The following is a 23,746-nucleotide window of genomic DNA, read 5'->3' on the forward strand; positions in this document are numbered from 1 at the left end:
CAGACGGTGCGTAGTGCAACGAGAAGGCACAAAAACATGGAACAGCGAAGAAGTGCACGATGCAGATGGCGGACAAAGAAATAGTGTGCTGGCAAGGTGACTTCAGCGTCCTTGTGCCAGACGTCTCGTTTAGGACCAGCGGGCCACGTGTTTGTGGCCCCTTGATTAGAGTGTTAAAAATCGCCGCGGTTAGCGGCACAAAAACGCCATTCCGTTGTCTGGCTGCAGGATGGAGTAGTGGAGGCGGCGCCGATGAGCGGATCGCTGCCTATCTTCTTGTCTGCCGAGGGTCCGGTGCCCCCCGGCGCAACATCTGCCATCGCACAGAGTCCGCTGTCACGCAACGAAGGGCCCACGGACGCCACCGGCACGAAGAGCCGTCCCCGGTGGTTCGTCAGATGTGAGTACAGCTGGAGCTACTTCCTCAACGTTTTACGAAACGAAGGGGGGGGGGGGGGGGGGGGAGGAAGAGAAACCTCTACGCTTCAGTATCCATGGCTGCAACACGACTACAGGAATCTGTCGTTTGGCGTATGGCTCCCAGTTCAGCGAGCTAAGACTATAAGTTAAAGTCTTTGAAGGGAGCAAACGCACAAACCTGTCCGGCTATTGGTGGACACCTGAATAGCCGCGTGAGCTAACATCAAGGGGTTTAAAAAATGGTGGTGGGAACAGAGCCTTTTTTAACATCAGACATATTACCAATACGTTGCCTATCCAACCATATAAGCAATCACAAGGCTCTATACACCCCCGCTGCTAGAACCATCGCTCATCTTCGGTCATTTCAAGTCGTCTACGGACGGGAGTGAACTACGACGCTGTACACCATGTGAACCTCATAGATTAAAAAAAATACCGCCGAGGTTATTGCTACGAAAATGTCGTTACCCATCGCTCATGTAATTCCCCATACCCGTAGGGCCTTTTTGAGGAAATAAAATACCTGTGCCACGCGGTCGTTTTGTAGGCCTTAATAGCAGTTTTTTTATACCGCTGCTGTAAGAGTCTGACGGGCGTTTAGTGTACCATATTCCGAGTCTATGATGACGGCTTTGATGCGCTATTCTATAGCTGCCTGCACCACGAATAGCGAATGGCGAGGCGACACCATCCACGTAGGGACACTGCTTTGGGGCATCGTGGGCGCCACCAAATGTCGCCCAGGAATCGGCAGCGACGCTCGCGCAGCTTCTGCTGCTTAACCGTTCTTCGGGATTGGAAAGTGTCGCCCTCGTTGGTTATCATGAGCCCGTGAGTGGCACAGAAGGAAACTCACGAGGACAAAGTGAGAACACAGGGCACAACACATGCGTTGTGAACCTCCAATTGCATCTTTCCATATGAGCTATGCAGTTAAGAGCTGAGAACGCTACCGTTGGCTCGAATAATACGGAAGCATTTACACCCCAGCCAATGATGCAGCGCTCTTGCGTGAATGCATCATACATGCATTATTTCGTGTCAGAAACGTAGATTATGTTCTTCCTCCTCATTCGCCCTCCTCCCCAGAGCAATATAATCGAGCGAAACTACTTACGGTCACCTCCTCTAATTTTCACGTCCTTCTCCTCTCCGTTCTGTGGAGAGTGCCCCGAGTTCAGCACGCGCTTTTCCCGAGTTTGCGTGACGGCAGTCACAGAACGAAGATAGCGCGCAATGTGCAGAAGAAGCGGACAATAAAATGCAGAGATAAAACCACTTATATCAACTTAAGCGCACCCTACGCGCGCAGTGTCTGCGTTTCCAACGCAGCAGACTTATCGACATAATAACATAATATTTCAAATCCTAATATCGTGACCTACTCACTGTCTATCTAGACACGCGCCAGAAGCCGTTTCCACGCCTTGTTCGGGCGCGTCAAACGCGTGTCTCCTCTTTCGGAAATTATCTGTCCATGCACACCCGAAAGCGAACAGAGCACACGCGGTGAATTCTTTCAACGACCTCTTCGATTGTCCCGGTGAAAGCATGAGCGTGCTAACTGAAAGAGCTCTGTATACACTACAGAACGGCGCATGCCTCATTGCACCGCTTCATCTTCGTCGTGATCCGTGGCTAACGACTTGCAAGCAGGCGCAGTGATGAGCATGCCGCTTTTTTCTGTGTGCTGTATGGTCACAATGCAGGTTATAGTGTTTTTATGCTATCAAAGTCCGAGAAAAGAAACCAACGATAGCAATGCGTTATGTGTTTTCGACAGTGGTTCTCAGATTGATCATGCATGACGCCTGTCATATTTCGACGGTCAACATTGTTAGCGTCTCTCAGCACGGCTTTGCTGTAGCGGGACAAAAGTTGGTCGTGACTCAACCGTATCGTGTAAGCGCATAAAAGTTTCTCGCCACGCCTAGGGTGTGAAGTCTTTCTGAAACCGGTGAATGATTTGGTTTGGTTTATTGGGGTTTAACGTCCCGAAGCACCTCAGGCTACGAGGGACGCCGTAGTGAAGGGCTCCGGAAATTTCGACCACCTGGGGTTCTTTAACGTGCACTGACATCGCACAGCACACGGGCCTTTAGAATTTCGCCTCCATCGAAATTCAACCGCCGCGACCGGGATCGAACCCGCGTCTTTCGGGTCAGCAGCCTAGCACCATAACCACTGAACCACCGCGGCGGGCCACCGGTGAATGGGGAAAGCCCTCTAATTCAGCTCGGGGGGTCATGGCGGCAGCAGCGGCAGCTTGGACCATCGCTTCGACCGAGGAAAAGGGCAATATGACCGAAGAGCCGCTTAATGACATGACCGATGAAGTGTTCCAGCGTCATATTGGCCTCTTCAAAATGTCTATGCACTGGCTGCTCGACGAGCTGGGCGACGAGTCCACGTCTGAGGAGACTGCGTGGCGGACCTGGATCGCTCACAGCCGAAGAGCAAGTCCTCGTGCCCTCCGAATGTTCAGCACTGGCAGTTTACAGGGAAGCGTCACCTAAGACCGGTTCATTGGACGTCACCATACCACTGTGAGCCGCTGCAAAAGAGATACCTCTGACGCGCTGTGCAGAAGTGGTGGCTCGCTTTTCCCCAAGACAGCGGCTGAGCGGGTTTATATTAGGGAACGTGTCCTTCTTTTCGGCGGCAGCACGGATGTCGTCTGATATGTCAGTGACACATACATTGAAATAAAGGCTCTTTCTAAGACTAACCCAATCGCCATCAAGGAATCAACGAGATTATCGTAGCGTGAGTCAGGAAAACTACGAGAAGACGAGCATAATTGTTTCAGAGAGGCATAGAGACGGAATGAAAAGTACATCATTTACCGCAATGACCAGACAATGGGCAACTAAAAAAGACGCGCCATTCACCGCGAGTTAAGGTTTCAGGTAGTATGTCTTTAACATGCAAAAAAAAAATAATTAACTGTGAATGGACTGTGAAGGCGAGCACAGGCACAAATTAATAGTGGTTTGGTCAGGGCGGCTTAGCTTACTAGTTTTGCTTATCAAATCTTTTTTTTTGTGATCAAGGTGTTGTTCAGAGGCAGTTGTTTGTTAAATTAATTTGCGACCCAAGAAAGGGCTGTCCGAGTGCAGGCATCTGGAACACAGTTAGGACCTGAGTTTGATATGATATGATCTGAGAAAAATAGCTCAAAGGTCCTAACATTCCCTGAGTTGCTGTTTTACGAATGTTGAAACTTAGGTTACTGCTGCAGCTAAAATGTCTTAATGTTCAGAATCGAGGTAGCTCTCAGCCGAAACTACCGCCAGTTCCACACTACAAAATGGGCTCTAATCAGGCTGAAATTAACAGCCAGCAACCGCATTGCTCTTGATATAGTCTGAAAGCTATTGAAATTCCCGAGAGCTCACGTCCCGATCTTGCTCCAGAAGTACCATGAAGGGACAAAAATATTGTCGGATGATCACAGTCTAACGAGCGTATTGCGGCATTTAGGACTTGAATGGGGTAATTATACATGCATGCCTACTTCACGGTGCAAGATTGTCGATTTTACATCGATATACAAACATACATACATATATATATACAAAATTATTTCTTGGCAGCTGATTGATTAATATGAGATAAAGTCACCAGCAATTGAAAAACATAAGATTTAATTCACGACGTTTCGACTGGAGGACCAGCCTTTTTATATATATATATATGGGTTGCGAAAGCGTGAAGTACTAGACTGCTTATAATAATATATAGCGAAGTATACGCTTCGTTAAAGGAAACATATTTATTCAACTGCCGCCGCGGTGACTCAGTGGCTATTGTGCTCGGCTGCTGACCCGAAAGACGCGGGTTCGATCCCGGCCGCGGCGGCTGGAATTTCTTTGGAGGAGAAATTCTAGAGGCCCGTGTACTGTGCGATGTCAGTGCACGTTAAAGAACCCCAGGTGGTCGAAATTTCCGGAGCCCTTCACTACGGCGTCTCTCATAGCCTCAGTCGCTTTGGGACGTTAAACCCCATAAACCAAACCATATTTATTCAACTCGACGTTTCGATCGGAAGACCCATCTTCTTCAGGAGTTAAGAAGGTCATTGCGTGAGGCCTGAAGAAGATCGGTCTTCCGATCGAAACGTCGAGTTGAATAAATGTTTCCTTTAACGAAGCGTATACTTCGCTATATATATATATATATATATATATATATATATATATATATATATATATATATATATATATATATATATATATATATATATATTGTGATGCCGAGACAACAAAGACGAAGTCGTGATGAAAGAAGCAGGCGGAGGAAGACGAGGAAGTGGGATTAAAAAAAAGGCTAGGCAATCGAGCGGACGCTCAGCTCAGCGCGTCTGTGTGTCCGTCATTACAATGGCGCAGTCGACCAACGTCGAGCCCGGCCCGGACCTCCACGGCCCGTCGCTCCTCCTTCGAAGCGGCCGGGCAGTCCCACGGCCGGCTCCCTCGGCGCCTGGGACCCCTATTCCGCCCGAGAACGGCGTCCATGCCTCCTCGGCGGATTCGGCCTTGGCCCTTCTTCCCGAAGCCCTCTCCATCACCCGGGAGTTATCTGCTTCTTTGACTGCAGCGCTTGGCCGCGCATCACTGTCCCCTGGATACCCAGTAACCCCGGTACAAATTCCGGAGTACCGTAGATTTTCTGACGACGCCGAAGCGTGGATTCAAGTGGTCGACGCTGCTGCCCGGCGTTTCGCCTGGTCTCCAGCCACCACGCTCGCCGTCGCGGAAGACCATCTCCGCGGTGCCGCCCGCGCCTGGCACCAGTACGAAGGCCGCCGCTACACCACTTGGCCGGCCTGGACCTCTGCACTTCTTGCCACGCTTACACCCCTGGCCACTGCGCACGACGCCAAACTCACGACGATGAGAGCGCGGCGCCAGGCTCCAGACGAAGACATCGCCCTTTACAATCAAGATAAGGTACGCCTTCTTCAGGCCTGCAGGGGCCGCACGTGGCCACAGCAGGCGTTGGGCTCTGAGGCGCCCATTGCCGCGGTGGAAGCATCCGAGCTCCTGCGGGTCGGCTACAACACAATCGTCAGTCCGCCACCGCAGTCACCGCAGCCGAAGAGCGGATACGCGTCCTCCGTGGTGCACCGCTCTCAGATGACCGCCTCGCTCGCCGAGGTGTCGGCAGTTCCCGGCCAAAATGCAACCAGCGCTCCTCCCAATTACATCGGGAGCGCGGGCTCCGTCTCAGCAGTGCCACCGTCCCCGCTGATGTCTCTAGAACCGTCTCATGGACCGATGAGGCATCCCAACATTCCGGCATCGACGTATGATGGACACCGCTTCGGTCGGCCCGCGGCGCAGCCGCCTCCTGCAGGCAGTGCTGGGTTCATGACGCCACCTTCGCCACGGCACCCGTGCTTCGCCAGCTCGGTGACGGCGGCTCCGGGCTCAGTGGCTATCAGCAGCGTCATCGGATGCTCAAGTCCGAACAGTAATAGCCTGGGTAGCATGCCGCCTGGAGTGCGGTCGCCTGGGTTGCCGCCTCAACGGATGACGGCCACTCCAGGACAACCGCGTCCCCTGCTGCCGGGACGTCAGTTTCATGAGCCAATTTTCCCAGACAAAATCCGGCGCCAGCCTGTTTCCAGCGTGGACTTCCGCGAAGAGGACCGCATCGACGAGGGTTACGAGGCCCTCAGCGGAAAGCGGACCCCTCCAGTGCCACCTGCTCGGCAGCCAGCAACTTCCGGGTCCCGCTCCGGACGCAGGCTACCAGTAGGCCGTTCGCGGCTGCCGCCTTCTCCGGGTTCCAGGTTCGGCAGCGGGCCATCAGTATCGCGCCTCCTAATGTTCCAAATCGAACGAGGATTGGATGCTCCCACGTCCCCTCCCGTTAGAGAGACGCTGCATCAGGGCAGGCAGCTTGATGAGAATCGAGAAGATAGTCCACCACCGGCGTCGCCCTTGATGCGTCGACGCAGCTTCGAACACACCACCTTGCATGACGACCTCGCAGGGACACGGTCGAGAGCCTGCAACTGTCCGGGTACTGTCCTGGTCTGCCGCGGCCCTCCACGCCGATCCACCAGCGGACGACTTCGCGGCGCCTATGTCAGGGATGCCGACGATGATATGGACGGCCTGTTCATGATCAGAAAGGCCAAGAGGAAAAGAAGGAAGAGAAGAAAGAAGAGAAAGACGAGAAAGGAGAAGAAAAGAAAGTGGAGGAGAAAAGAACCAGATGAGAAGGCTGAGGAAGTTCCGCCTCCAGCCAGGCCTGCTCCCCTGCTCCTCCCCCTACTTCGACGCCAATGGACGGGCCTCTAAAACTCAAGTCCCCGTCGTGTTTGTCTTCGGCGGCCCCGGCTGCGGCAAGGGTACCCAATGCGAGCAGATAGCGGCCAACTACGGCTTCACGCACATCTCTTCCGGTGACCTGCTGCGGGCGGAGGTGCAGTCCGGCAGCGACCTGGGCAAGGAGATGAACGAGATCATGACGAAGGGTGAGCTCGTCCCACTGGTCACGGTCTTGCAGCTGCTGAAAGGAGCAATGAGGAAGAGCGTGGCGACAGCCAAAGGTTCCTGATTGACGGTTACCCCAGGAACACCGAACAGGGTGACCGCTTCGAGGCTGAGGTGTGCAACTGCACCAACCTGCTCTACGTCGAAGTGAAGGACGAGACCATGAAGGAGCGGCTGCTGAAGCGGGGCGAGACGAGTGGCCGCGTGTACGACGACGAGGTCTGGGTGCGACGCGGCCTACAATCAACAGGGCGTCCGCAGTCGTGGCCGAGTGTGATGCCGAGACAACAAAGACGAAGTCGTGATGAAAGAAGCAGGCGGAGGAAGACGAGGAAGTGGGATTAAAAAAAGGCTAGGCAATCGAGCGGACGCTCAGCTCAACGCGTCTGTGTGTGTGTGTGTGTATATATATATATATATATATATATATATATATATATATATATATATATATATATATATATTCGCAGCGATGCAAGGTGCAGAAGTCGCAGTTGCTGATAAAATGCCGAACTTGAGTGTAGCTATTTGCTTAAAGGAAAGAAGGAGCAACGAGGTGCACGGAAAAAGACTACTTTTCGCCGCTTCTCCGCCGCCACCGTAGCCGTTGCGTCTCCAGAACCACCACTCCATTCGAATTACACGCGCCATCTGCAAGGTCATGTTACAAGAGGAAGCTCCATGACCGCGAAATTTTGGCGCGAACTTGAAGCCACTGCAGCTGACGACACGACCATAGCGTTCTCTCGCGGTACAAGGAAATATGTAACGAATTGCAAATAATTGTAAAGCTCGTTCGGTGCGCAACTTGCGCAGTGTGAAATGTTTATCAAGTGGCACAGTGTGCGTTAGAAAGGTGCACTAATAAAATTATTTCCATAGCCATAGCTCCCAAAGGTGATGCCCGTGGCGGAACTGAACAAATGAATGAAGTCCCCGACCATGTGATCATGTGTGTCACACTTTGTCGACGCCCATGAAGCTCATGGGCTGACACCCAAGTGGTCACAAACCCAGAGTGACTTTAGTTAACTCAATAAAACTAGAGGTGCGCCGGGGGATGAATTTTGTGTCTTGATGCCATTATCTCATACATCTCAGGGCGTCGGAAGAACTTGGAAAAATCCCGAGTTTCTCCATACTCAGGGAATTCCGCATAGAGCCGGTGGTCTGCACTGAACGGCGCTACGTCCGTGTACAGAACTTTGCGCGATGTGCTCCTTGCGTCGCCATATTGTTATTTGTTGTATATGTTGGATGCACGACAGAGCAGTAGCGCAAGCGTTGTGCACGCATTCGCAATGGCCTTAACAGCCACGAAAACGAGCCGAGGGTCTGCAGCTTCGACGTCTCCGACTCCTGAATCCCGTCTCCTCCTCCTGCGCAGTCGGCGCCACGACCATCCGCGAGATCACCCAGCGCACCGCGTCGGCGCTGGGGCCTCGCGGCCTGCAGCACCTGCTGCTGGCGCTCATGGCCGTCTCGCTGTTCGTGCTGCTGCTCGCCGTGCTCGCCGTCGTCTTCGTGCGCGTCGAGGAGCCGCTGGTGCTGACGCGCTGCTCGTCGCCCAACTGCCGCCGCGCCGCCCGAGACCTCGAGGCGCTCGTCGACGCCGGGGTGAGCCCCTGCCACGACTTCTACGGGCACGTGTGCCGCCGCTGGACCGAGGGCGCCGAGGCCTCGCCCGAGGAGGACGTCACAGCCACCGTAGTCCGGGGTGAGTGTCACCAATTCGCACTTCTTATGACGCTCCCAGACACCCTTAGAGAGTGTGGGGGTGGTGGTTCTGGTCTGTAAGGGGATTTCCTCGACTCAGTGTGACAAGCTCAGCAAGGAACCAACTACCAAGTGGCAAAGCGGGGTAACTGTTCGGTGCCCAGCTTTCGCCGGTCGCAGAACGGGTTGGAGTCATAGGTTCGCAAGCAGGAACTAGCTTCATGTCTCCAGAGAAATTCTGATCACTCGCAACAACACATACAAAGTGGTCTAGAAAACAATGGAGTACATAAAAGTAACACTAGAGGCAGGCTACAGTAAAAGAAAGATCTTGCAACAGCAGCACACGAGGACAAGAGAGAGCCAACCAAAACAAAACAATATGTTTGTCTGACGGTGCGACAGCCCGGCTACCGGAGGGTTGCGACGGGGCCGTCCCGAAGACCGGCGCGCGTTCCCTCTCTGGTCTGTGGCTGGGCTAGTGATGTCGACCCCGGAGTAGTGCGGGAGCGCTTCACCGAAGCTTAAACGGCGGCATGGCCTGACGGGCGGCTTTAAACGTCGTTCACATATAGAGTCCCCGCGTCTTTTCGTTACTTCGCACCAAGACAGCCGTGGACATACACTTAGCGTCCACTGTACCTCGCTCTCTCACCTTCCCGCCGGGACACGCGTCGCCATTTGTCAGGCGTGGAGAGCGGCTTTCAGAAAACTCAAGTCGCTTCTTTCCGATCCGGCGGCGCCGCGCACGAGCGAAGTGTAGATGGCATCACTCAGCACGCTCGAGGTATCGCACTCTCCATGAGTGCAATTTCCTCCAAGCTTCTCGAATCGTTGACTGCGCGCCTTTCCCTTCACGCCCTGTCGGCTTTTGAAATGTGCGCCTGTTGTATCGACTGCATACTGATCGCATAAACAAGGTATGATGGGTTGCTGAGAAGTTTGTTACTTGCGTTATCAAGCCGAGATTTAGCTGGAAGCGCGAAACTTTTCATTTTGCTCAGCTTTTTCAGCCAGAAGTTGCACACCGTTGGCGCACTGCGTATGGCCAATCTAACCACTCTTCCAAAATTCCGGATAAACTGCTTCGCAACACTAGCCGCATCTAAATCGCTCTAGAACTGCCACCCCTCCATTGTCATTTCTGGCTTTCAAAACAGAAAGTAGCCACATGAGGCCAGACCTAGTGATTAGGATGGTTAGCGAAGGTACTCTCGTGTCCCAGATAAATGAAAAATTTATTTCTTATTAATCCTCCGACAGGTACAATGGTCTCCAAGAGGGGGACCCATTTTCACAGCTTTTCGTCTTCTATTTTTCTCTCGGTGGTACTCTCATCGACGCTGCGAATCAAGTATTAGCACACGTTGTCGGACTTGCCTTTAGAAAAACAAACTCCGCGACCTAGGCGGCTAGTGCCTCTGCCCGAAGCTAGACGTCCGGGACGGAGCTGAGCGATGCGACCTCCCGCTATTCGGGAGTTGAGCAGCAGGTCCGGCTGGGTGAGCATGGCTCTGTCACCACACAGGTGGCATTCGAGAATGGGTACCCTTTTTTAAACCAGCGCATACCTGATGGGGTTTGACATAGAAAGTCTGTTTCTAGTTGTCTGCGCGCGACTTCCAGAGCATTGGTGAGGGAGATGTGGCTAGGGGGGGTTTACAGGAGCGTACAATTACGGTAGTGCACACTAATGTCGTGTTAGGTCACCACACAATCCCTCACAGACAGCAGGGAGAGGCAGTCCACTCCATGATTGACAAAACTTTTGTCGAAGAGCCTACACCCACCGTTGTGCGCGAGTTAGCACAGCTCAGCGTAATGGTCAGCAGCAAAGCTTGGCGACGAACCACTGTCAGAGTCCAAATGCTGAACTTTTGTTCAATAACGGGAGTCCTTGTTCATGCTCTGGTCTGCTCGAACAACGCTCTTCGTGCCGCCTGCGCAGCCAGCAGCGACTACCTGGACGCCCACTGGCGGCTCACAATGGCGCACGTGAACGCCAGCCTGCACGTGACCGCGGCGAGGGCGGATGGATCCGGCGTCGCCGCTGGCACGGGACTGCGCGCCGTGGCCAACTTCTACAGGTGACGACGAGGCGCCTAGGGCTGCCACGCACCGGCCGGGTGGTAGTTGGAGGCCTCTCGGCTCCCTGCGATCGTCTCCAGAGCAGATTCGGGTTGCCGCTTACACGCGCAGGAGAAAATTACTCCCACCCGCTGCAGCTCCGAGGCTATATGCGGCCTCAGACGGAACAGCCATGTCTTGGCAGATTAGCAAATAATTGCTTATTAAACCTTGAACCATGACTTACCCAGCATGGTGTGCATTTGTGGTCTAAAATTGCACCGTTCTTCATTTCGGCATGGTTTTTAATCCGATAGCATAGAGTTGTAGCACTCAAACTACGCCGATGCTCGGTCTCACGAAATGCGCTGATTGGTCTAGGGAGGTCACATGACACTGGGGCATCATCACAACCGGCCTTGATTGGTTACCCCGATGGCTTAATCTGTCGACCGTGGCAGTTAGGAATTAAATTATTTATTGGTCGAGAGAGATCACGTAACCTTGTGACGTCATCACAATCTGTCCACCAGAGTATGAGCAACAAAATTTTTAGATGGCAACGCAGCTAGAGAATCAAAATATAATATTAGAAAAAAAATGGGATATATGTAAATGTCGTCACCGTCGCGGAATAGCGGATACCTGCTACTGCAGCTATAGCTGTCCGAATATGGTGGTTGATGGACCAACAATAGCTAAGAAACTAAACGAATTAATGATGATGATTACATCGATGAAAGATAAACCTGTCCTCTAGAAATAAAATGTTCGAGGAGGCCATTTTCCCAATAAATATGTATTAGCGCCACACCGTCCTCGTCTTGGAATGTAGCGCCGGATTACTTTTTGAAGAAAACAAAACAGTGTTTCTATCCTAGCGGCGAATGGCTTGAACTAGGACATGCGCTCTGGAGAAAGGCTAGAGAAAAACAGGCCTGTAATAAAGTAGGTCTTGCTGGAGACCTACGCGCTGCGGGCTACATAGTTTAAGAGAGAGCATCGCTGGGCGAGTCGGTCGTACATTTCAACAAAGGGTACTGCGCACACACAGACAAGAACGAGAAGGTTAACACAAGCGCAAAATTTGCGCCCCGCACGCCTCTTTGCAGAACCTGTGCATGGCCGACTCTTTAATTTTGCCCCCTTCCCCCACTCCCGCCATCAGTACCCTGGAATATATGCCTCTCCTCTGCTGGCCGTCCAGTAGTTGGAATATTCCAACTGTACCGCTAGCCCCAGTACACCATTTATGCTAAACTCTATGCCTGGCATCTGCGCCTTACGAGCAACTCTTTCCGACGACCCTCACACAGATCCCTCAGGGGCCCTACACCGCTCTCTTTCTCCTTTGCTAAGGAGTCTGTATATCTGAACAGGATGAATTGTAGGCTGTGCACCGGTTTTTCAGCTTATCGGAACACTTATTCAGCGGACACCTGCGATTCCCTGCGCACACCAAAGAGCATGCCCTTCGTTGCCGGCGGGACATGGCGTGCAACTAAAAAAGCCTAAGAAATTTGCTCTGCACCCTTCGTGCCCCTTCGTACGGAGTTGAACACTTTCCAAACTCATCTTCTACCGAAGATCGAGGTCTGTACACTCCATATTCCTGTTAGTCGTTTTCCAACACCTGGACTCCTTCCTGTCTCAAGCATCCCTGTCCTTAAAACAACCTCCAGCACTGTTTTTCGGTGTACGGTTTCCATCTAGTCCCCTCATTTTCTCCTTTCTTCACCACCTACCCGAGCTTCTTGACTCGTGTCGAACCTCCTGAACGACCAGAGGGCCCTCACCCGCTAGCCTCTGAATCTTGTATACACCTATAGGCTGCCCAATACAAAGTTCCTTCTCTTGCTTGCTTCGTGCTCCATATATTTTGTTCTCCATTTTTACAGCACAGCGGCTCATTCGTCGATTCAGCAGCACTGCTGTGATCAAATCACATGACGACACGCGGATGACGTGACTCATTTACAATCACGTTACTTACACAAAGCTTCTTGTTGGTTCTCGAAATCATAATGTCATCATCAATGGTATATTAGACGGCGCTCGCCTCAGCGCCATCAGTTCGCTCCTGCTAGTGCCATGAAGCCGTGCGAAGAGCCTGTCTCTGCATCTGCAGCAAAACGCCCGTCCAGAAGCTCCACGTCGGCGCCGCTAATATCCAGCCGTGAAAGTTGCATAAGCGGACGAGCAACGTGGCCGCAACGCCCCGTTTGGCTACGCGTGCTCCGTGAGCGAGAGAATTTGGTTTCAGGTGGCTTACAGCGGTTACCGCAGAGGTACCATGAGACTGAGCTCGACGTTGGCGAATGCGCACCTCTACCGGTTTTGTTTGCGCTCGTCGTGTCTGTAATTAGTGACGACGGAACACGCGCCATACCTGTTGAGGAGTAATGGATACAGGTACCCGTCCATACTAAATCAGCGGCCTAATGGCCAGGTGGTACAAGATGATTAGCGAACCTCGTACATTCTCGGTAGCCGCGGTGACGAAGGGACATGCGCCATACCTGTTGAGGACTAACGGATAGAGGTACCCGGCCACGCTGAATGAGCAGCCTAATGGCCAGGTGGTACAAGATGATTAGCGAACCTCGTACATTCTCGGTAGCCGCACTCAATGTCCGCTCTCTTGGCGCACAACCCAACATATTCCACACGACCACGTGATCGGAGGTTTTCACCATCATGTCATACACGCGCTTTGTCACTGGAGCCATTGTCGTATCGACGCAACGGTAACCGTCCAATGCTGGACAAAATCGTTCATGGATCGACAAAAATTCAAGCGCTACCCCTTTGATAACCCCACTACGCTTGTTACACATCGGATTCCCCATTGAACCTAGTTCGTTTCGTTCCATCCTTAGAGTTTTAGGTTTTATATTTTTACCCGGACTGTTGAATCATGAATTAGCTTAGACGGAATTCCGTGCGTTCACTGCGGACTAACGAATTTCAGAAAGAGCTGCGTAAGCATATTACTTGAAATTGTTGTATTCAAACGCTATTTAACCGACCCCTCTTTTGTCTCTAACAGAAGAAGCAGTATAATTTGTAAATAGACTAGTAAATAAATAAAGTACCAACACACGCCTTTGTCTTGTGTCTCAAGATCCGAAACATGGATGGATCCTAAGAGGCTCTAGAGATCTCGAACAGAAACAAAAAACATGTCGGCAGTAGTGGCAATTTACTTGAGTCCTGGAATGTCTCCCTTATCCACTGACCTAATCGGTGGACCTCATGTGGCAGAAACGTGCGCCGCAAGGTTTGGACACTGAATTCTTATTATTCTCGTCTACTTCTCTCCGGTTTCTTCCCAGAATGTAATACGATTCCAGAGGCTCGCTTTTACTGTACTCAGCTCCTCCCCCGTGCTACTCGTTGGTTTCAGCTTCGATATCGGACAGAATAAGTTTGGCTGGCACTGCAGTCGGCATGAACTTAAAGACGATGAGGGGGTAAAATGCAATCCCGACTTCGAGAATAAGCAGCATAGAACCCGCACTCTAAAGCAAGGATATGGCACGACAGTGTACAGGATGTTCCACCGAAGATTTTGCACAATTTTTAAAAGTACACTTTTTGAATTACAAGAGCGCTTTTTCGGCATAACATTGTCAGCGGTATAGTACATACATTCAAGCTAAACGTGATAACTAGCAGGTTAGTAACTATTATTGAATAGATAACTTTTTAACTATTACATTAACGCTCCTAGATCATTTAGGTGCAAGTAGCCCACCCTAATATCCATAGCAGTTTTTAGCTTTGAAAACGCAGTTAGCCTTGGCGCTGTGAATCAACACATTCTGGCTACATCGCGCCAAAATACGTGCTTTAGGGAAGCTTGCAGGCAAAGTAACCTCTCCAGTGCGCGCAAATCGTCGAGACAGCCTAAATTTGTTGGGCCACATCCCCGAGGCTAAGTGCGTTTTAGAAATTCTAGAAACTGATATGGATGTAACTTACTGTTGGCTACACGCCTCTCAGTAATTAAGAACCCTAAGAATAAGAGTTAAAAAGTTTACTATTCATTATCAGTGATACATCCTGCTAGTCAGAATGTTTTAGCTGCATTCTGATGTACTACACCGCTGAAAATACTATTCTGAAAAAACTCCTCTACCTCAAAAAACCCGATTTTTAAAATTGTGTAAAATCTTAGGTCAAACACACTGCACAAGCGTTCATTTTACAGACCGCAAGGCTGTTTTCATTACTCCGAAGATCATCGCTCCTAACGAAGACATGCTTCAAATCTTAAAAAAAAAAAGCGTATGAAAAAAACCTCAACAAGAGAATTTCTGCACTGTCTGAATAATACGCCTTTAATACTTCCAGTGGCACATATAACACACAACAGTTCCACTTCACCAACTCATTACCACGAATGGTAACCCCTCTGAGGTTTCTTTTTTTAAACAGCGACCCGGCTAATAGTCACCGCGGTGGCTCAGTTGTTATGGTGCTCGGCTCCTGAAGCGAACGATTAGGGTTCGATCCAGGCCGCGGTGGCGGCATTTCGGTGGACTCCAAATGCTAGAGGCCTATTTACTGTGCGATGTGAGCTCACATTAAAGAACCACAGGTGGTGGAAATTACCCGGAGGCCTCCACTACGGCATTCCTCATAGCGTGACCCACATCGGAACGTTAAATTCTATATAAACAAAACCAAACCGTCACGTGATCTTTCGTTAACGATTGAGGAATGACGCACATCTTTCATGCTAAGTAAAGAATGGCGTACTTACCCAATGGCTTGCAGCAGTTATGAATGTCACCCATATCTGATAGCATCAATAATCGAAGTATTTCTCCCATAACCCTTAGACTCACCAAAAGTTGTGTATGCGCCTTTGCCGTGCTCTTTTTGCTCGTTTAGTTGTAAAAGTGAGAGCTTACATGCTTCAATCAGTTATTACTAATTACACAAGGTCTCTGACCAAAATGACCTGCTATAACCAAACTCCGACACTTGCTATATGGCGAGAAAACTGTCTTGTTTCCGGTAATACCATTCCGTAATTCATTAGTACCATGCATCAGATCATGTCACATTTTCGGTTGTTGAGCCGCAGAACGCGGCTTCAATCCCGGCAGCCATGGCCGCGTTTGATGAAGGCGATCCGCCGCGGTGGCTCAGTGGTTAAGGCGCTCGTCTACTTAGCCGGGATACCCGGGTTCGGACCCGACCACGGCAGCCACGTTTCTGTGGAGGCGTAACGCAAAAGGCGCCCGTGTGCTGTGCGATGTCAAGACATGTTAAAGATCCCCAGGTGGTCGAAATTACTCCGGAGGCCTCCAGTACGGCCCCTCTTCCTTTCTTCTTTCACTCCCTCCTTCATCCCCTCCCTTACTACGCGATGCGGTGTCCACCGAGATATGCGAGACAGTTGCTACGTCATTACGTCATTTCCTTTCCTCAAAACAATTTTCATTTTTACATTTGATACGTGTAAAGCGTCCGTGTGCTGTGCAATGTCAGTGCACGTTAAGGATACTCAGGTGGTCGAAATTATTCCGAAGCCAACCACCAGGGTCCCTCTTTCTCTCTCGCTTCTTTCACTACCACATTCATCCCTTCCCTAACGGCGCGGATCGGGTGTCCACTGAAGTTTGAGACAGTTACTGCGCGCTTTCCTTTTCTCAACCTCGATTTTAGTCTCGTATTATCTTCGTCCAGCACTGCAGTGCGAAGACACTGTCTACCTTGCGTGGTGCTGGTGAAAATAATACTCAGATTTTGGGGGTCAGAAGACTCCAGTACATGGTCCGTATCCTTGGTCCGTATCCTTAGTCCTGGACACCGCACATTGCGTGGTGGCTTGAGCATCGAGGCACCCTAGTGAAGTCTTGCGTGGTGGCTTCACTTGCATGCATCGATGATCGTGACTTCGCGCTGGCACATCGACGCACCATATACAAAGGTTTCGTTGCGTTACCTATCTTCTCCCAGCTCAACTATTGAATCTGCGGAGTCCGCAGAGGTGGTCGTTCGAATGGGTCCCCGAAGTGGTGGCCTTCGGTTTCCAAAGAGGAGTGGCAGCGACGCTCCGTTTGTACAATCATATACAGTAGGGGAAAATAGGTAGCTTACTTTATGGGAATTCGTTTTTGGCATCGTCTTATCAGAATGGTGGCGCACGCCAGGAGGCACGCAAGCTCCTCGACTCGTCGTGAGGCTCGCTCTTCGGCTCAAGACGCAGGGAATAGCTGGACTGAGGCTCCGGGCGAACATTCTTACGAGAGTGAAATGAACGTGCCATACGTCATTGTTTAGTTTCGGGCCGCCAGGTGACGCAGCAATACATTTCGGCAGGTGTTCGTACATCATATGCACTTTAGCACATGGCAACGAATCCAGTGTAATTACTGCTTCACAGCTCAAGTTGATTCGCGTTCACATCGTAGTGGAGAATTCCGGACCACACGGTCGCCCTTAAGCCGCACCAAAATCTTATTTTACGGGCTTTTTTGCGTTTTGCCTTCATCGAAACGCGGTCGCCACAGTCGGTGCAACCCCCGCGGACTCATGCTCAGTCCATAGTCACTGAGCCACTGTGGTAACCTGGGTAGTGGCAATCCGAGTTCGTCTCAGGCATCCCTCCTCACAAATAAATGCTCTATGGCTGCTGTCGGTGAAGGGTGGTGTCTGTCGGACGACACCCTGCAAAACCTTGGCACCTCTTGGGCATGACTTCGTTTGGCTTGGAGGTTGTTTTTACGGTGGTATCTCTTCAGTCAAGCCCTGCGTTCATGCTTACTTACCTCCCTTGACGTTTGCTTTGGCGGCCTAGCCGGTCGGGAAGATTTATCAAGAGGGAAGGCAAGGGGACTCTTCGGCGAGAAATGTTCATTGGAAAACTCTAATGACCCCTATTTTCAAGGATGAAGAACGCGAAAGGAATGCATCCGGGAAATAAGAGTGCTCAACCCCCTACCCGCAGCGGCCCCCTCCAAAATTTGCCTATAAATCAGTCATGGAGAGCTTGGAGCCCCGCATAATTAATGCAGCATCTCACAATCTGCCCCTCTACTGCCCTCTCTCCCCTCTGACAAATGCGAGCTATTCCCTAGCTCATCGTCTGCTTGGGGATTTTTTTCTATTTGGATGGGCGTGGGCTCTTTGAAACGCAACCAAGACACGAAGACCGTAGGCCCAAGTGCCGAATATATTTATTGCGTAAAAAAAAAAAGGAAAGAAGCCGTATGTGTAGGAATTTCAGATCACAATAAGCCAAAAGGTGTATTTCAGCTAAGAAGAAAGCATGAAGAGCATTCTTCTAGATTTCGAGTTCCGGCTAGCAGTGAACAAGCTGTCAAAAATGTGGCAGTTTCCTCCTCACAAATATCTTGGCGCGGCTACAAACCACACCGATGACGCGACAGCTGCAGCCAGTGCGGCCGCCCCGACAGCACAGCGTGACGTTGACCATGGCTTCCGTGTCGTTTTTCCGGAAGTAGTACCGGGGCGAGCAAGAGGAGCACGTATCCTGTCCCTGTAACCGAAAATGGCCTCGCGAGCTCCCTTCCAAGAGTGGGGTCCTTGTAGTCTATATTGATAATTTAGCAGTGGTGAGAGCATCAGCGTCCAGTACAACTTCGGGTCAGTGAAGAAAAGCTTCAAGTAGTTCGGCCTCACGCCTATAATCCCGGCGAGGTCGTCCACGTAACCCACTCGATCTATCATGAGGGCGTGTCTGGCCGTGGGGATGAAACTGGACGTAATACTGTTCTGCCTGCGTTGTATCTCCGCGTTCATCTCTTCCTTGGACGGCAAACGCAGCTTTCCGGACAGCACTAGAGCCATGTAACGCGCCTGCATCTCGAAAGCCTGCAGCATGTTGGCGCTGGCGTTGAAGAGCCCCAGGAAAGCCACGTTGGGGTTGTCCGGAGGGACCATCATCTTGTAAAGGAGGAAGCTCTTTCCACTACGTGGTAGCGCGTCCGATGGGAATGTCAGGCCTGCCTCATAGCCTGTGGCAAAGACCACCGCGTCCACGTCCTCCTCGACGCCGTCCATGACCAAGCCGCTCTCGGTGAACCGCTGGGGGGCGCCGCGTACTTTTACGGTGCCTTCAATGAGCTTGCCGTAAATGTAGTTGTTGACGACAAGGCCTTGGCTTAGAATGTCGTGGTCTGGTTTGAGGCCGAAGGCTTCGTGGTTCCACGCTTCGTCAGCTATGCTTGTGAAGAATCGGGAATGACACCAGCGCGGCAGCCAGCTGTAAAGCCACAGCCTCATCTGGTTGAAGGTGTACTCGTCCAGTGGCGTTCCTCGGTAGTGATTGGGAAGAATCCAGTTGACCCTTCTGGTGCTGAGGAAGACCTGCGGGGCCATTGCACCAGGGGAAGGTAGAAAACCCATGAAAAACAGCAAATACTAACATTAGGATCCGCTTATCTGCGGCAATCAGCTGCGTTCAATATATTTAGAGGAATTCCCCAAGGCGGAGGAGATATCAATCACGAGAGTTGATGGTCGTAAGCATCCACTCACGCGAAGTCAAACGGCAACAGGAAAAGCTGCAGAACTACTTCGATTGTTTCGATGTGGAGAAAAAGTTCTTTTTTTATGAAGTTCAAACAACAGACCACAGTTCATCGGGGGCTGTCCCTCTAGCAACTAATCTAACCTGGACGGCTAGCAGATAACAAGACGGCCAACTCGATCAACAACTTGAATATGGAGTTGTTAGAGCAGCTTCTCCAGACAAGTGGCGGTCCTGTGTTAGATTGCCGGGACAAAAAGAAAACAAATCCGAAGCCTTCTATAAAGCTGCCTGGCTTAGATTTCTCTGATAGCCGTTTGGCTGCGCCCATGCGGACGCTAATGAGTGATTACTCCCTTAAATGAGCTTCGTATTTCAAGTCCATCTCGTGCCTCCTTTCATTGTCTGTTAATCAGCCAAGCCACAATGGTCCCCCACGCGATCGGCAGTGTTGTAATTTTTTTAACGGACCACAAATGAATAATCTTTATGGTTATGCATTTCAACTGAGCTGTTGTTGCTCGCGGGCTATTCTTTATTATTTTCTCATTGCCTGGACGAGCAAAAGCACACATGGTTATCAGTCGCCATCTTATTTATGCATTAGTAAATAAAAACGTAAAACTCGATGCAGCGTCATAGTTCTCTTTTACGGCACACTTGAATTTACTTACCCAAGAAGCCATTCGATGCTGTGACGAGTTCCAAGTATGAAATGAGTCATTAATCAATCTTAGTGGTCCCCATCTGATTAATGAAACGATAAAGCATGATCTTCGACCTCTGTAGAGACTTTTCATTCAGTGGGTGAAGTGCATGCCACCGAAGACGAGTAATCAGGACGAGAGGCTGCCTTTTTATCCATAGTGGTGATGGTGTGAAGTGTTTTTTTTTTTGCCATAAGTGTGCCGGTTATCAGTGAATGAGGATGTCTAATGACGCCAATGTGTCTGCGGCCAAAGCGTGTTGGAGATATCACCTTCACTCATCCTCACAACCTGCGCTACAATGCTATACCACGTGTTTCTGGATTTTTGCCCAGGGCTACGAAACAGGAGAGACGCGGCAGTGCATAGTAGTGCTGTTTGGAAGCTACAACTTTTCTTCGTTAAAAAATTGATGCAGGCGCAAATTTAATGGCAGTAGCGGCCTTTTCAGGGAAATCATGCGGCGAGACCCTGCCACAAAGGCTTGTATGCTGTTTGGTGCAAATTACATCCTGCCACGGGAACAGACGATTTTAAAGCACCGGTCCCACAAGTGGAAGGTACAGAACACGACAGCGCAGGAGTCCTCAGCCAAATGGTCCGAACAGCCTGCCTTTGAATCTAATACATTCTTTAGGAGTTAGAGCTGTAGCAGGGCCATTATTGTTCTCGAAGCATGTCTGCAAATCAAACTTGCAGACGACTCCCCTGCCCGCTGAGCGCGATCCAGGCACGTGTTTTGTCCAATAAGAACACTGGCCAATAAGGATGTTCCATCTGTGCTTACGTGATCAACGTCTGGACCACGTGTGCTGCCACGCGGTCCCTGTCTCCAAGGTAGGAGGGAGAGAGAAGAAGCACAGGTGATGATTAATAAAAGTGTTTATTGGCGCGAAGGCACCTAAGGCCCGTGAGTACCAGAGAGCAACACTGGATGATAAGGATGAGATATTTATAGGAAGTGATTAACAGGGTATAAGCAGGAGTAAGCTGCCTGCAAAATTGAAGTTCAATATTGTGCACTGTGTAGACAGCATAAAAGTCCGGGCTTTGAGTCAGATGTTCACTTAGAGATACAAATTGTAGAAAAACACTTGTTCTACAAAGTTGAGGGATTAATGAATCGGGTTCAAGTAAAAGTTTAGGGTGAAGTGGGATGCACTGTTTGTACACTCAATTGGGGTGTGCACATCAGAGTTCCTACGCCCGCATTTATCGCATACAGGGCGAGGGTTTGAAGTGAGTAGATATCAATACGTCCGCTGTGTATTGCTAATCCTCAATCTTAATAAAGTCACTTCAAAAGAAGCTCTTTTTAAGCTGTTCCTTCCATTTGTCTACATAAGGCTTAATAACATGTAGTGCATTGTATGTTTCTTTATCTCCTTCCCTTTGGCACATTTAAGTTCTTATGCGATTAACGGTACATCTTTAGTCTAGGTAATGAACGTTGGCAACATCCGCAGGTTCCATATCTTTGGACGCGGTTGCTGCCACCTTGTGAGGTTGTTCATAAGCAGGCGTTCCACAATGGCTTGGGGCTCATCAGAATGTTGTTTGCAGGTCTCTCTTCGACGATTCGATGATGCACTCTATCAAAGTGTGAATGCGGCTTCCATGTTTTTACGCGCACCCCAAAGGATTGAGATAACACTATTTGCTTACGTGCATACAATAGATTTTGTTATGTTCTTTAAATCATATCTACGGTCATGAGGACTGTGGCAGTTTCAGCAGTGAAGATAGTCGCCCCCTTGTTTGTGTGTCTGGTTGCCGAGAGCATCTTTCGAACAATTGCACACCTAACAGAATCTGTGCAATATGTTCCATCTATGTAGAATTCTTCACAGCTATATTTTTTTTCAACTGACATGAAGTGCTGTTGGATAGCTTTCGGGGGCTAATCATCGTAGTAACCGACAGAAACTATTTGTCACATTTAACAAGCTTAGTCAAAAGAAAAGTATACAACAGGTGCATCTTCGGTACTCACCTATGGGACAGAAACGTAGAGGCTAAAGAAAAGGGTACAGCTTAAGTTAAGGATAACGCAGGGAGCTATGGAAAGAAAAATATTTGCAATGTTAAGACACCAGAAGCACACAGAGTCGGCGAGGGAGAAAACGCGGGTTAATGACATCCTAGTCGAAATCAAGAGAAAGAAATGGGCTTTATCAGGGCACGTAATGCGAAGGCAAGATAACCGATGGTCCTTAAGGGTAACGGAATTGATTCCAAGAGAAGACAAGCTTAGGAGGGGCGGCAGAGGGTTAGGTGGGCTGATAAGATTGCGAAGTTTGCGGGTATACGGTGGCCGCAGCTGGCAGAGGGCAGGATTCATTGGAAAGAGATGGGAGAGGCATTTGCTCTGCAGTGGGCGTAGCCTGGCTGATGATGATGAACCTTATTTAAATGGATTCGGAAAATGAAGTTCGATATGACTAGGATGTGCAAGGACGGCGCATCAAAAATATTCTCCAGCAAAAATTTTTTTGGTGCGTTTCTTAAACACTCAATTATCTATAATTGAGTGTTTAAGAAACGCACCAAAAAAATTTTTGCTGGAGAATATTTTTGATGCGCCGTCCTTGCACATCCTAGTCATATCGAACTTCATTTTCCGAATCCATTTAAATAAGGTTCATCATCATCAGCCAGGCTACGCCCACTGCAGAGCAAAATTATCTATAATTAGAATTTAAGTTTACGAGTCTTCGCGCCTTTCTCTCTCCTCTCGTCACTTTTTGCATGCTGAAATGTTGGCCCTCCTTCACCGGCCCCGCCTACTAGGTCTCAACGTCGGCTGCCGACGGTAAGAGTTTTCAGTTTGCTCATTGCTCATAGTTTCACTCCCATTCTGTCTGCATTTCTCAGATCAAATGAAAACTGAATACTTAATCGAATGCGATACTGAGGGCTGCAGGCAAAAAGGTTTCTGGAGGTTTGACCTATGATCAGATCAAGCCGCCGCGGCTCTTGCTGGAAAGCCAAGAAGCAGGTTATAAGAAGCAGTCTGCCTCGTGCCGACCTCTCGCGTTTCTCTCTATCAAGCTTCTCTCCTCCCTCTAAGATAAGTTACGCAGCAATGACTTCACTTCTTACGAGTCGGAGCCCTCCGTATACGATTCCCTCACTTACCTGCCGAGCAACAGAAGTAAGGTCAACGGCAACGTCCACAGCCGAGTTTGCAAACCCCACGACGACTACGGTCTTGCCCCTGAACGTGTCGTCGGCATACTTGTAGTCGCGCGAGTGCATCACCCGCCCGCGGAAGAGCTCACTGCCGGGAATATCGGGCACTGATGGCGACCCGTGGTGACCAGTGCAGACCAGGACGCTGTCGAAGACTTCCTCCCAGTCTCGACCTGTCTTCAGGTCGCGGACTCTCACAGTGCCGTCCTTGTCCAGCCTTAGGACCTGATGGTTGAACCGGATCTTAGGAGTCACGCCAAAGTGGTCCGCGTATCTTCGAATGTAGCGGAGGGTCTGCCTGTGGGTCATGTACAAGGGGGCGTCCTCGTCCGGCGGAAAGTCGCTGTAACAGGACATCTCCTTGCTGCTATTGGCCACCGTGAAGCGCATCACGGTGCCGCTTCCCGACTCCGGCGTCTCGTCCCGGTACCACCACAGTCCGCCGCAGTCGGATGCCCTCTCGAAGCAGACCACGTCCAGCCCTTCTTCGAGACATGCCTTTACGGCCGTGATGCCGCAGCAGCCTGCGCCGATCACGGCGACTCTCATCTCTTCCCTACTGAGCTGCTCCGGTCACTACGAACAGGGGCGATGTGACACTACTCGACAGAAGCGGGCACGCAGGC

The 23,746-nt window shown here is 50.4% G+C and overlaps 2 protein-coding genes and 1 pseudogene across 2 annotated transcripts in view; 2 read left to right on the forward strand and 1 right to left on the reverse strand.

Annotated features, from left to right (window-relative positions):
• Positions 1 to 236: 236 nt before the first annotated feature.
• The window catches only part of LOC149370024 (uncharacterized), a 32,909-nt gene continuing 9,399 nt past the window's right edge, over positions 237 to 23,746 (forward strand). Inside the window, exons 1-3 of the mRNA XM_089576819.1 lie at positions 237 to 400; positions 8,317 to 8,646; positions 10,594 to 10,732. Of these exons, the coding sequence (XP_089432945.1) occupies positions 253 to 400; positions 8,317 to 8,646; positions 10,594 to 10,732 (617 nt within the window). The 5' untranslated portion in view covers positions 237 to 252. The remainder of the gene's footprint in view (positions 401 to 8,316; positions 8,647 to 10,593; positions 10,733 to 23,746) is intronic.
• On the forward strand, positions 4,806 to 7,274 carry LOC149370025 (uncharacterized; annotated as a pseudogene).
• Positions 17,889 to 23,720, reverse strand: LOC149370026 (flavin-containing monooxygenase 5-like). The gene is made up of 2 exons (XM_089581193.1): positions 23,067 to 23,720; positions 17,889 to 19,058 (listed from the first exon to the last, which is right to left on the reverse strand). The coding sequence occupies exons 1-2, from the start codon at positions 23,667 to 23,669 to the stop codon at positions 18,072 to 18,074; spliced, it is 1,590 nt and encodes a 529-aa protein (XP_089437319.1). The 5' UTR covers positions 23,670 to 23,720; the 3' UTR covers positions 17,889 to 18,071.

Source organism: Amblyomma mixtum, chromosome 1 (assembly GCF_055824585.1).
Source record: "Amblyomma mixtum isolate Tamu chromosome 1, ASM5582458v1, whole genome shotgun sequence".
Classification (NCBI taxonomy): domain Eukaryota; kingdom Metazoa; phylum Arthropoda; class Arachnida; order Ixodida; family Ixodidae; genus Amblyomma; species Amblyomma mixtum.

Excerpts from the sequence above, each read along its gene's own strand:
- LOC149370026 (XM_089581193.1), bottom strand. The coding sequence starts at position 23,669 with ATGAGAGTCGCCGTGATCGGCGCAGGCTGCTGCGGCATCACGGCCGTA. Across the intron at positions 19,059-23,066 it reads TTACTTCTGTTGCTCGGCAG|GTCTTCCTCAGCACCAGAAG; the intron begins GTAAGTGAGGGA and ends ATGGCCCCGCAG.